General features: G+C 39.7%; 1 protein-coding gene across 3 annotated transcripts in view; it reads right to left on the minus strand.

Annotated features, from left to right (window-relative positions):
- The window catches only part of LOC110859048 (rho GTPase-activating protein 100F), a 111,691-nt gene that overhangs the window by 19,311 nt on the left and 78,524 nt on the right, over positions 1 to 13,856 (minus strand). For 2 of the 3 annotated variants that reach the window (XM_035859216.1, XM_035859218.1), the window contains 3 exons: positions 5,769 to 6,131; positions 1,949 to 2,115; positions 248 to 337 (listed from right to left, as the gene is read on the minus strand). In XM_035859216.1, the coding sequence (XP_035715109.1) occupies positions 248 to 337; positions 1,949 to 2,115; positions 5,769 to 6,131 (620 nt within the window). The remainder of the gene's footprint in view (positions 1 to 247; positions 338 to 1,948; positions 2,116 to 5,768; positions 6,132 to 13,856) is intronic. The other variant, XM_035859217.1, reaches the window with a different exon arrangement.

Genomic DNA, 13,856 nt, shown 5'->3' on the forward strand with positions numbered 1-13,856 from the left:
TATAACCCGGAAATCCAAACTCTGCAAAGAACGGAGCTCAAAATTTTGACCCAGTATTTTGCCCACCCCTGAAACTTCTTTATAAAACTCTAAATAGATAGGTGCTCAATTAAATTTAGTGTCATATTCTAAATATTTGTAATGGCTGATTATAAATCATGTGGGTAAAATACTTATGTATGTGCTGAGATTTGAGTGTGACATGCATGTTTTTTTGTATTGATTGAGGTTACATATCTCTTCTAACCTGTCGTTGTTGGGCCTCCCACTGGGCCAAGTTGTTCAAGTTTTCCCGCTCGAGACTCTCCGTGAGTAACTTTAACTGTCTTTCGGTACGCTGTTTTTGTGACATAACATCAACGAGGGTGCGGCACAAGAGTTCCGGTCCGAGAGGAGTTTTATTTAAAATTTGCATGGGATGAGGTGCAGATGTAACGAGTTGTTTGTTGTGGTGCAGGGGTGGATGGATGGATGGATGGACGCGGGGGAAGCGACAATTTAGAGAAAAAAAAACACATTCAATATTTGTCGTAAGTAAGATTCCCAAGAACAAGAACGACACACACGAACAAGAACAGAACAGTGTTGAGAATAAGGACATTAATTGATTTACTAGGTACATACGTTACACTGATAAATAGAATTCTAGGAAAAAATAAACAAGTCGGTGCTTTCTTTCGGTGGCGTTGGTAAACGTGTCAATTGGGAGATCGTCTCCTTTACGAATGTCATACCAATTAAATTTCTTATCAATTGCCACTAATTTTCCCAAAATTGAAGAACACCCGCTGGGAGATCTCCATTGTGAGAAAAATTAATTAAAAAAGTCTAAATAGGTGCTCAATTCAGTGTCATATTTAAACTATCTGTGCAATCATGGTGCAATGTGTGGGTTCATTTTGTTCTCAAAACTTTCAAAGTATTCTTACTTTGATGGCAAAACTTTGTGTCGTGAAAAAGTGAGTGACTTTTATTAGTTGTGCAAATAACTGGAGAAAAGCATGCAGAATAATTGCATAATATACATAAACTTGCCCACTCATATTGCGAATTTAGTAAGTATTGAACGTGTAAGTGGTGTTATTGCGAACGAGATTTGAGTCAGGTTTTGTGCAATTCATTCCATATTAAATGCTTGATAAGTAAGTGGCCGTTAAATTAAATTCCGAGTCATGCAATGCAAAACGTGGTATTGCAAAACGTGTGTGGAATTGGATTCGTGACGAAATGACATTCATTATTCGGGGGCATGTGAGGAGGACTCATTATCGCCCACATTTCAGTGCAGTTTAGGGAAAGATTGGGTCCGTGTAATTGGTTAATGAGCAGGTTAATGAATGAATTGTGCCATAATTTGAGTGAATAAATGAGTTATGTAACTCTGGATCGTATTATTCCCTGTTTTAGCAGATGAATTTGGTCTATGTGTGAGTGTGTCATGTCCTATTTTTGTGCTTATAGTAACTAATTTTAATAAAATAAATGATAATAATGAGCGTACTCAGGACAACGTCTTATTTCGCATCGCAACTTATTTAACAAACTTGTAGAAATTAGTGTGGTGAAAGGATTCGCGAAATGCGAGTTTGGAAATTCAAAACCCCAATTTTTTTCATGGATTCCTGTAGTTTCTCTGGCTGATCATGGCGAGGATGAGTTTGCGAAATAAAAACATGCCACTTTGCAGGGTAAATTTGAAAAAAAATATCATGATTTCCCAGCAAAAGTTTTCCGGAAAATAAAGATAGGGAAATTTGCTGGGTAAATTTGCGAAAAACATTCCATCCCTTCCCAACAAACGTTTTAAATGAAAACATGTCCAAAAATTGCTTGATTTTCCAGCAAAAGTTTTACGGAATAATTTCGCAAGGTGCTACATTTAATTTGCGAAAGTTGACATGAGTACGCTCAGGAATCTAGAAATCAGGCGGGAAAAAGTATCACTTACCGTTTTTGCGCGGTCGAGGAGTGTGAGATTTTCCGCGCTGTAGGTGAGTTTGGCGGCCTTTTGAGTCTGGATGAGGTCGAAATCTCGATTGGTTTTCAGTCTCTCGTAGATGGCGGAGGTGGACGGGGCCCGCGGGATGGCGCCCCTCGTCAGCCAGCTTCGGTATTCTAGTGAGGTGAACACACTTGGACTTGAAGAAGCATCAATGACCACACCCCCGCCTGAGCAAGTGCAAGAAGCAGTGGTGCAGCAAAATTCGCATGCTCAATACATCCACAAAATCATAGTCATTCGTACATAATAATAAGAAATTGGATTGGGTGAAAGTAGGTTAGGTCAGTGGCCGCGGACAGAGGGACAATGTCCCAACGGTTACTAGGTATCCTCATCATCTACGCTTATTGTATAAACCCCAGTGTTTCGGGTGCAAGTAACCACCTGCAAGAAATAACCGCAAGAAATTGGTTTCTTGCAGCTATTTTTACCCGCAAGAAATGCAAAGTGCAAGAAACTACTTCCCACCGCCATTGTTCTGTAGGCTCGTCGCTAGATGGCTCTGTTTTTCTTGCACTTTCTTGCATTTCTTGCACCTTGCGTTTCTTGCATTTCTTGCTTTGCAGTGCAAAATATGAGAAAAACCCGCAAGAAACGAATTACTGATAAACCCATCCGACAATTCACGCAGTCCTGGGTAACGTTGTAAAATCCGTAAGTTTATAAACTTGCAAAATTGTAGTCATATTTCGAATGGAAATCAGCTTACACATTTTTTGCAAGCTTGTAAAATCAGACCAAGGGTGTCTCATGATTTTTCAAAAAGTTGTAAAGTTAATTTACAAAGTTACAAAGGTCTGCGTGAATTGCCTCAATGTTAGTGTCTCCACGGCTTCCGGGGTCACTGGGTTAAGCAATGGACTTATGTAAGGATCGTGTCGTCTTTTTTTGTGGTGAAAGTGGGGCAGGAGTGAAATATGGGGAAAGTTAGTTATGAGAGGAGCAGGCAGACGAGGGAGGATAAAAGATTGGTCGAATTAGAATTTTGTGATGGGAAAATCGGCTGGAGAAAGTGAGACTGGCAGTGGCGGATCAAAAGCAAGGAGACAAATGGTGATTTAATGGGGGGAGAGAGAAAGTTGTAAAAGACGAGTCTCTATAATTCCATGCTTAACACAAGTCTGTGTGTCGCCTAGCACTGCAAACAAGTCTGCCCTGCTGGCAAACATGTCGCGACAGGAGAGAGGACGACTATCTTGGCCAATGTTTTATTGGGGTGGGTTTTTTGGGTTTTTGGCAAACGAATAAAACCAATTGGGTTGTATTTACATTCAAAATAAGGTAGTAATGAATCATTACCATGCGGAATCACCTTGTGTCTCTACCACGTCGGTTACGATTTGTCGTAGAAATGGTAATAATGAGTTGAGGGAAATTCAAATTCATTACCAAATATTAAGGAAGTTAATACCATTATGTATTAAATTTGAATTTCCCTAAACTTATTATTACCATTTCTACGACAAATCGTAACCGACGTGGTAGAGCCGCATAGTCATTCCGCATGGTAATGATTCATTGCTACCTTATTTTGAGTGTACATATAATGGTAAGCGTGATTTGTTTGGGTTGTTTTAGGTTTTAGTATGGGTTTCAATTGGGTTTGCATTAAAAATGCATCCTAAAACCACATCTCTCATACATTAGAAAGAGTTTTTTTTCTTCAATGTAGTTTATTTTATTAATATTGTCATTCTCTAATAAAACCCTAAATAAATCAGCAATCTACACCATCAGAGGTTTTAATTAATACAAAAAACTAATTCCGGAACCAACTAATGTATAACAGGATTCCATATAATTAAAGTTAGATTTGTAATAGTTGGAAAAATAATTTTGTTGCGTTTATTACTTAAATAAAACCCAATAAAATCCAGTAAACCCAGGGGTCGTAGTTTTATTAAAACCCGGGGTTTTTGCGAACCCTGATCTATTTAGAGGAGCAGGAGTGGAGGGAGATTGAGGGTGAAAGAGCGAGGAGAGAGACGGACAGGGACAGCGAAAGTGTTTTTGGGCTGATGAGATGAGCAACACTTCCTGCCAGCCCAGGACACATGGACATTTAAAGAACAATTTGGACCCATTTAAGACCAAGTGGCGTCTCTCTTCGCAGAACGGAAATTAGTTTTCGCACTTTTTTCCACTCCTCCACCGCCGCCACGACGGCCTCTTTTTATGCCTCTATTTTTGGGGATCTGGCTTCTTTGAAGTTCGGGCTGGTCTGGCTCCAATCGGCTTTATTGTCAAAGTCTTTCTTAAGTGGAAAATGTGCCATAAATGAGAAATTGGTGGTGGCAAATTGGAAATTTTATTGGGACGACTGTTTATCTTTTATAACGGGCAATAGTCAACTCGGGACGGAGTAATGCGGTCCAGTAGCTGTCTTACAATGGAGGTTTTCCGATTTTGAGCAAACTAGTTCCAATCGGTCATAAGTTGAATTAATTTGAAATTTTGTGCAGGTTTTACAGAGATATTGGCATCCGAAGAGGAGAAGAGGCTCCTTAAATTTGGAGTTTAAAATTTGTCAAGTTTTTGGGTGCTTTTCTCCTCTTCCGATGCAAATATCTCCGCGAAACCACTTACACACTGGGAGATGGAAACTTTGTTCAGATTAAAAATTAATTAAATTTGTGATTGATTGAGACTAATTTTCTCAAAATCGGAGGGCATAAGCTGGGAGACCTCCATTGTAAACTACACTCAAAATAAGGTAGTAATGAATCATTACCATGCGGAATGACTATGTGTCTCTACCACGTGGGTTACGATTTGTCGTAGAAATGGTAACAATAATTTCAGGGAAATTCAAATTCATTACCAAATATTAAGGAAGTGAATACCATTATGTATTAAATTTGAATTTCCCTGAACTTATTATTACCATTTCTACGACAAATCGTAACTGACGTGGTAGAGCCACATATTGATTCCGCATGGTAATGATTCATTACTACCTTATTTTGAGTGTAATGTTTCGAGGATGGGGAATGTTTCGGATTGAAAATGGGTCACTCTTTTGTGCCTCCGGGGACTTATTGGGAATGGAGAGAAAGGAGTTAAGTGGCGAGAGTGGACAGGAATAAATGAGCCGGAGAAAGTTTGTTGGTGGGAGAGAGAGGGAAAACAAGACAGGGCGACACGCAGTCCTCATTGGGAAAGTGATGAAGGGGAAAAGTGAAAGTGAAAGAAGAATAAGAAATCGAACACGAAGAAAGCTTTTTTTGTTGTCTAGTGTAATTTGCACAGGGCGGATACGTATTTACCAAAAATTAATGAAATTTGATTTAGTATTAGGGAAAGGAGTACGAAAAAATATAAAATAAGAATTTTTGCAAATTTTTTTAAAAAATATACTCAGCACTGTAATTTTTGTGGTCCGATATCTTTAAGCAAAATAAACTTGGTCTCAAATTGTTAAATTATTTACAAAATATATATTGTTGAACAAATATGTAACAGATTATGCACATAATTTGCAAATATTGGCGGGATATTTATTTCTGAAAATTTAGAAATGTATAAAAATAAGTTGAAATTTTTGTAATCTGTTAAAGTAAGGAACACACTGACAAAGTTTGACTATCGGTCGTCATCAGATGAAAAAGTTGAAAATAAATACATATCCGCCCTCTGGCAATTTGTACTTTCTCTTCCGCCAAACGTTTCGTGAAATTAGCTCCAAGGAGCGTTTTTTTTACCAACTTAACGAAATATTTGGAGTGAAAGTTTTTGGTGAAAGTGCAAAAATTTCTGAGCAACCGACCTTGTTCCCTCCTGGGCGTGAGGGGCATTTCCGGAGCGGAGAGAGCACCATCACTTTCGTCTTGACTGTCCATTCCCGCCGCGAGGAGCAGGGCGCGTCGTCCCGCCATGCTCGAAGTGGCACCAAGGTCAACCGTTCCCCGCTTGTTGTCAAAGCGGACGTTATGCTTTCTCCCGCCTCGACCGCGGATGAGGTCACGTGGGAGGGAGTTGCTCCTCCCGTTGGTTAGTCCGAGGGACCTTCGGGTCGCGGCGGGAAGCGCGGCACGGATCCCGCTAGGATAGTTCATCGCTTCTGAGTCTGAGGCGTAGTCGAGAGGTGCCTTTCTCCGCGTAGGAATCACTCCGAGGCGGGCACTCATCCCTGATAAAAAAAGAAGGAATTTACATATAATTTGCATATAATTTCGAAGAATTTGTTCATAAATGATGCGCCATTTATATTTTTTCGTAAAATTCGAAATTTCATTTGGGTTCGAGACTTAGAAGAATTTACGATTCACATGACTGAAACTCTCTCTTGTGCGAAATTTACTGCGTAAAGCATCCGGTAGAAGGGCATACGTACCTTTCTGGTATTGATTTGGTAATAATTCACTACTGGAGTAGTTATCGTTTGTTTCCGAGTGGTAAATATTTAATTACTACCACATTTCTAGTCGATATTACCGATGCCGATGTGTACTCCGACCAGTTAATACCAGTTGCCTAATAAGAGTGTAGTAGATCCCCGCACGCAGGTAAAGCGTATCGCAAATTTGAGTAATTTACAATTGCGAAATATATACACGTGCTTTATTTTACGTAGCATTGTATAACTCGGTTTATTCAAGCTACACATTTGGTTTTACGTAGCGACGTTTAAATTTCACAATGGAAACAGGAACGCATTCATCGCAGTGAATAATTGTGAAACCACTTAAGCAATTTTAAACCCATTAAAGTAACGACGAGTCCGCCATTGTAAGGACGAGAGTCAACTCGGTACTTTTGATGCTGCCCGAGTAAAGCGGTCTGCAGTGGCGCCGGAAGCCCTGGGGACAGGTGGGTACACTCAAAATAAGGTAGTAATGAATCATTACCATGTGGAATGACTATGTGGCTCTACCATGTTGGTTACGATTTGTCGTAGAAATGGTAATGATAAGTTCAGGGAAATTCGAATTCATTACCAAATATTAAGGAAGTGAATACCATTATGTATTAAATTTGAATTTCCCTGAACTTATTATTACCATTTCTACTACAAATCGTAACCGAAGTGGTAGAGACATATAGTGATTCCGCATGGTAATGATTTATTACCACCTTATTTTGAGTGTATACATTAACATGGTCGTAGGATAGGGGAGGAAGGGGTTTATATAAGATGGGGAGATGATGGGGAAACCTTGGGAACATTGTCCCCCTCCGTCCCAACCTTTCCGCGGCCACTGCGCGTCTGTGACAAGCCTTCCGTTCTAATTAGAGAGGAGGATGCGGAGAGCGGAATGAATGATAGACGGGCACTTTAGCCGAAATAATATTGCTCAACGAAGCAGCCGAGAAGGAGGGCAGATAAGGTGAGAAAGCGACATTGCAAACCCATTTAAGCCTCCGCGAATTTGAATCACATTGAATTTTCATGATGGCGAATTATATTTTGTATGCGATAAATATAATACGGCAACCTCATTCCGTCCGTCATTTCAGTTACAAATTAGTATATCCATGATATTTCTGTGGGAGTGACATATTTTTGGTGGGTGGATTATCAATATTTGCTTTAAAGCTTGTCATAAATTTGTGGTTGGTATAAGTTAATCACAGTTAAAATTCTAAATTAACTCGGTATGAACGGATTCAAATTTCTATTTTAACTTTTGGTTTAAATGAAATTTTTACATTTCCAAAGGGCAGTTACAGCATACAAAAAATTTTATCTAATTCCCGTCAGTCAATTTTGTTTGACTACATTTTGAAATTATCAGAATTCTCTTTCAAGTGGAATTAGTCTAGCGTGTCTTAATCTCTGTGTAGGTGTACAAGTACACTCTTAGAAATGCGGTATTAAAATAATACCAACCAAGCCGTGTTCATACTTACTGGGCCCACTGTAGCTGTAAGTAGCTGTTTTCTTCGAAACGGCTAGAGATAATGAAAATCTGATGAGTGCATTGGATTCCCCGTGCGATTTTGCATAAGAACCACTAATCAGTTTTTTACTACTTGCAAAGCAAATTAGCATGGAAAATATTGATTGGAAGCGGGCGGCGAAAATTTTTCACTACAAAAATGGGGAGAGAAATGGTAAATTTTAAAAGTGTGGCGGAAATCGAACGTGCACTATAATTTAGTCCAATGGACTATAATAACGTTCATGGGGACCGGGTCGACTAAGAACAGTCGAAGAAAGATTTTTTGAAATCGTACAAAGACCACACCCATCATGAAGGCGCTGAAAGTTGGAATCCGAAGAAATTCACGAAATTCCAACGGAAACCAACCTCACAGCTGACAGTGTAGAAGCAGATTATCCAATGAGCACTCAAATTGAACCTTAGACTTAGGACTTTGAAATGTGGTACTTGCCATATGCCGATCATTCCCCAAAGGAAAACCAGATTAAATAAAGCCTGGAGTAACCTCAAGCGGTACGCCCCAAAAAAGTGAAGATGATTCTATTTACAGATGAGGAGATTATCACATCGGAAAAATCTTTTAACAAGCGAGTTGGCCTAATCTACGCCAAATCTGTCAGAGACATCCCCCAATATAGACAAAAGGTCAGAAAGCCACATTATCCAGGTTTTGTCATGATTTTGGTAGGTGGGAGCAAATTGGGGTAATTCCTCTATATTTTGTTGAAACTGGGGGGAGGGTGGGGGGATCAAATTTCTTAAAATACGTTTTCGAGTCCCTGCTACATCCCCTAAGTGAGATCCAATTCATTGAAGTCGAATGGACCTTGGAGTACGACTCAGCAAGAGCTTATAGTTCAAAAAATGACCCAAGCGTGTGTAAAAATTCCGAGCTTTACATCCACTTGGAAATGGTAATTCTACTTTCAGGATTTGAATCTCCAGATTATGAAAAATGGTCAAAGTTAGGGGCAAACGTGTGTTCTAAGTCTCATAGAAGTCTAGGGATCCGAAAAAAATTTTTGACCACGGAATGGAACACTATGCCCAGGAATTAGTGCGTGCTTCAGCGGAGGACTGCAGGCGGTTTCTGTAGGGCTGCGTTAACGTCGAGGGAGGAAATTTCGAAAACTAAAAATTTTTTTCTACTCAGAAATTAACTGGCTTTCAGTTAAAATTAACTAGAAATTCGTAACATAAAAACTGTTAAAGTCACAGGGTTTCATTTCACTTACAGTTTCAGTGGGCCACCTAGTATATGACTCTGCCAAAGTGGTATTGATAAGTAATGCCGTATAGTAACAGCTCGGTATTAACTTCTTAACGACGAAGTACATACATTTGTGTAGTTATTTTATTTTCCGTTCACGGCGAAGTACACACATTTGTGTAGTATTATATTTTTCCGTTGACGACGAAATACACAAATGTGTGTACTGCAGAAATTTCCTTCACACCAAAATTTCTTAAAAAAAGAATATTTCTTCGGTATTTTGTGGAAAACTCGATGGTGAAAAGTAGATTTTTTTTATATTTTTCACCCAAAATTTTGGAATTTTCCCTATACCTACCAATGTTAAAAAGTGGAATTTTCGTGTTTTTCGTCAAAAACTCGAGTATTGCAAACTGGTAGGAAATTTTAATTGGTTGCTATCAGGTGTAATTATAAAATTAAAATCGTACCGAAGGGAAATTTTATTTAAATATTGGTAGTCCGAAAGAGGTTAAAGTTTACTCATATCGAGAGGAAACTGTTACAGGCTGGTATAATTTTACTACCATCTTTAACACCGAAAAGTGCTTTAGATTTCTAAGAGTGTAGGTTTCCTAGTAGGAGAGAAAGTCTCTGAACAACTAGTTTATTTATTATGGAACACTTTTCTGCCCGAGTTTGGTTTTGGTTTTGATGATTGATCCCTTATTTTGATGATGATCTGGAATTCACTTTGTGTCCAGAGAAAGCACACAGATCTCGGTATAAATATGTACGAGGAGGGGAATCTCGTAGGAGAAATCCAGCCAGCAAAACCAACAGAGCCAGAAGGAGCACAGCGCTAACTTGGTGTGCAGGATAAATAAACTCGTATTCTTTTTGTGGCTGGCTAATTCCGGATGAAAGTCGCGTCCCTGTTGTTTCTCTGGAAGGTTCACTTCACGCTCATTGAGCAACCCAGCCAAAAAGACGAAGGAATAAGCTGATGCTGCAGAATCCATACTTTTTACAAGCCTATCTGTGCGTAGAGAAAGTTATTTACTTGGGATTTCCTATCCTGGACGATGTTTTGTGAAGTAAATATGGCTGGAATATTATGTACATTTTTCCGATTTTAGTATATAAGAGTGTGCTTAAATCTAAATCTGAATAAGTAATAATAATGAATCGGGTTCGATAAATAATAAATTCATCGCTGGAGACATTTTAAATTTTGTGAACAAAGGGGTGAAAGTAATTTGCATTTTGTATATTCTCCATTATTTTTCATCAGTTTGCACATAACAATAAGTTTCATTCTTATTTTGTATGAAAAATTCGAGGAGAAGAGAAAGTGAAGAATTTGTCGTAATCTGTTCCCAATTCCTTTCTCTAAAGTTGCGATGGAGTAAATGCAGACAAGCCGGAAGAGGACGACGCACTGGAAAATGTAGTAGTTGCAAGAATGTAAGTGGAACCTTCTTAACCCTTTAACGTGTATGATTAACGACAAGAAAATGCATTAAATCGGGGACACTATAAGTATGTTGTGGTCATGGCGAGGGAGGGGAAATTCCGGAGTTTTTAATAAAACTCGAAAAACTGAAAAATCCAAAATTTAACATTGCGTTGTATAGGGAAATATCCAAATTTTTGGCTAGAAAATCTTCAAATTTAGCATTGTGTTGGCATAGGAGAAATCCCTCAAAATTTCAACAAATTTTAGGTCGCGGAGAGAAAATGGTGAAAATCAACGACCTCCTAGAAACCACAATTGTCGTCCTTCCGCGCCATGACCACGATTTTTTAGGACGACTTTTGTCGTACTCCTGAATTAAACCATTTCTTATAAAACGACTATTGTCGTCGTTACAGTTTAAAGGGTTAAGGACTGGTTGCTGCTTTAATGGCTCGATCTTCACGATGCAGCCCTCGTCCTTTTGCTTCATGGAGGAGTGCATATCTCTCTCTCTCCGTTAGTCAGCCTGTGTAGCGGGTGCAGATATATTTCTTGGTTAACATGCTGGCAGTTGTGAGGCAGATCGTATCTCAGCCTTTAAAATGAAATGGTAGGAATGAGACGACACGAGAGAGAGAAAGGAGGGACGCAAACTGCAAGTAAAACAGCACTTCGCCTTGTAAGTAAGATGGTGGAGGAGCGGATACAAGTCTTGCTCGGTGGGAGTGGGTGAAAGTCTGAAACCGTTTGAAGTTGTGTTGATGATGTTCACGTTGTTGGACGGATGGCTGAAGGCACTCGAGTCAATGTTGGTAAAGACAAACAAGACGAATACTTACAATGGAGGCGCAAACCATGTTCAGCCCAGAGTATTTTTTGACAATGTTAGTTTGAAAGAGCAAGTCTTTACAAACAACATTTGGTTCGGCACTTGGGCAGATGCGCAAAATTCAGCACGTTATGGGCGCCGCAAGTTCGCAAAAACGCACGATTTTTCGGGCAATGCCCAGCGCGAGCTCAACTTCGTGCGTTTTTGCGAACTTGCGGCGCCCATAACGTGCTGAAATTTGCGCATCTGCCCAAGGGCCGAACCAAATGTTGTTTGTAAAGACTTGCTCTTTCAAACTAACATGGTCAAAAAATAATCTGGGCTGAACATGGTTTGCGTCTCCATTGTGAGTGGAAAGAAGGAAGGAAAGGACGTAAAAGACACATTTTGCAACATGCCATCTTCTCTGCGACGACACCATCTTATTCACGATGTAACATGCACATGGGCAGATTTCCTCGGAGATGATTATGAAGGCAGAACCCAGTTTTACGATTTATGATAATTTTTGGGTTAAAATTTCCCATCGGGACTTGGCACGAAGCAGGCTCTGGTCTGGTCTGCCTGCCCCTGGAGGAAAGCGTGTATCTGTTTTGGTAGCAAGAAGACCGAGCGGAAGCAAGTTTGTGGTTTGGTTTTGACTTGAGAAGGATTTAGGTTTGTTTGCACAAGACACATTTCTCTCTCTCTCTCGAACACACACAAATTGAAAGTGGAGGAGAGAATGGATATACAAAATAAGGAGGAGAAGAAAAAGTACAAAATCATCAAAAGAAGGAGGAAGAATTTGGTTTTGGCCGGAGTCAGAAAAACGCATTATCTTTTGTTTCTTCCACGGAGGAGAAGGAGGAGCTAGTGCTCCGCGTGAAGCAGGATTCACTTGAATATGGAGTCGAATCTTAAAATGCCAGAGTTAGATTGGGATTTGAGATGGGGGAGTGGTCAAAAATAAGGATTCGGATTCTAATCTGACAATGCGATGGTGTGAAGTGTAACCCTCCGATGTGGTTGAAATTTTGAAATTATGTGGTCCACGTCAATACAACGTTTCTTGAGACAGTTTGTGCGATGGTCAGAATTTGCCAAAATATTTGAGGTCAAAGTTGAAAAATGTCCAATTTTGAGCACGGGAAGAGAATGGAAGTTTAGTTTTCTCACTCCGCCTGAAAAAAGTCGGCCGTTTTTTCAACTTTGACCTCAAATATTTTGAGTAACTCCAACCATCGCATAAACTGGCTGAAAAAACGTTAGTTGTATTGACTTCGACCACCTAATTGCAAAATTTCAGCCAAATCGGAGGGTTACACTTCACACCATCGCATTGTGAGTCGGACCAAAGAAATTCCATTCAAACAGATTCTCAAAAACACAGATTCAGATTCGGAAGTTGAATCCGGCACACATCGTATGGACCACTAGTAAGTAAGAGAAAGCGCATTGATTTTTTTGTTCCTTGAGAGAAATGCACTTGAGCGGAAGTGGCTGTGGCGTGATGTGATGGTTGGTTCGTGGCCGTGGTGGTGGTGGTGCAAGTTGAGTAACCGATCCGATACACGCTGCCAACCCGCACCAAGCAAACCGGGTGGATGGGTGGGTCTCTTAAAAAAGAAAGCTGCCTTCTGCTGCCACTGCTACTTTCACTTTCAACGTGGCATAGGGAACGTCCGTACATTATGTCATGAAAAAAGGTGGGTGGGTGGATGGATGGTTTTGGGTTACATAACTTGCTCGTGTCAAGTTGAATATGAGTGCACTCTAAATAAATTTGATTAAAATTTACTCAATTTTGAGTAAAATTGCCACCAAAGCAACTATTGAGGAGGGGAGCTTGCGAGGTTGATAATAACAGATCTTGGTGCCCTTTGGATATGTGGTAGGGACCCATGAGTGTACTAAAACCCTGAAGTAGTTTGACTCCATGGCCACATTTGCGCCCGCCACACCCACTCAAAAATACCCAAAAAACGCTTTCACTCGAGTTTTCACTCACTCAAATCCACGTCAAAAATCCAATTTTACTCGGATTTTGAAATTTCTTTCACCATTATACTCCCAGATAGTTGCTTTCTTCAATCCAATATCAAACTCAATTTTATTGATGATTATTTCGCAAACATAATTTGTTTTGTTGATGACTACAACAATGCTCATTCAGAATTTTAAATTTTAAAAATACTAAAAATTTCGAAAAAATTGAGTTTGATATTGGATTGAAGAAAGCAACTATCTGGGAGTATAATGGTGAAAGAAATTTCAAAATCCGAGTAAAATTGGATTTTTGACGTGGATTTGAGTGAGTGAAAACTCGAGTGAAAGCGTTTTTTGGGCATTTTTGAGTGGGTGTGGCGGGCGCAAATGTGGCCATGGAGTCAAACTACTTCAGGGTTTTAGTACACTCATGGGTCCCTACCACATATCCAAAGGGCACCAAGATCTGTTATTATCAACCTCGCAAGCTCCCCTCCTGAGTAAAATTTACCCTGACAAAG

Source organism: Folsomia candida, unplaced genomic scaffold, assembly GCF_002217175.1.
Source record: "Folsomia candida strain VU population unplaced genomic scaffold, ASM221717v1 Fcan01_Sc024, whole genome shotgun sequence".
Lineage (NCBI taxonomy): Eukaryota > Metazoa > Arthropoda > Collembola > Entomobryomorpha > Isotomidae > Folsomia > Folsomia candida.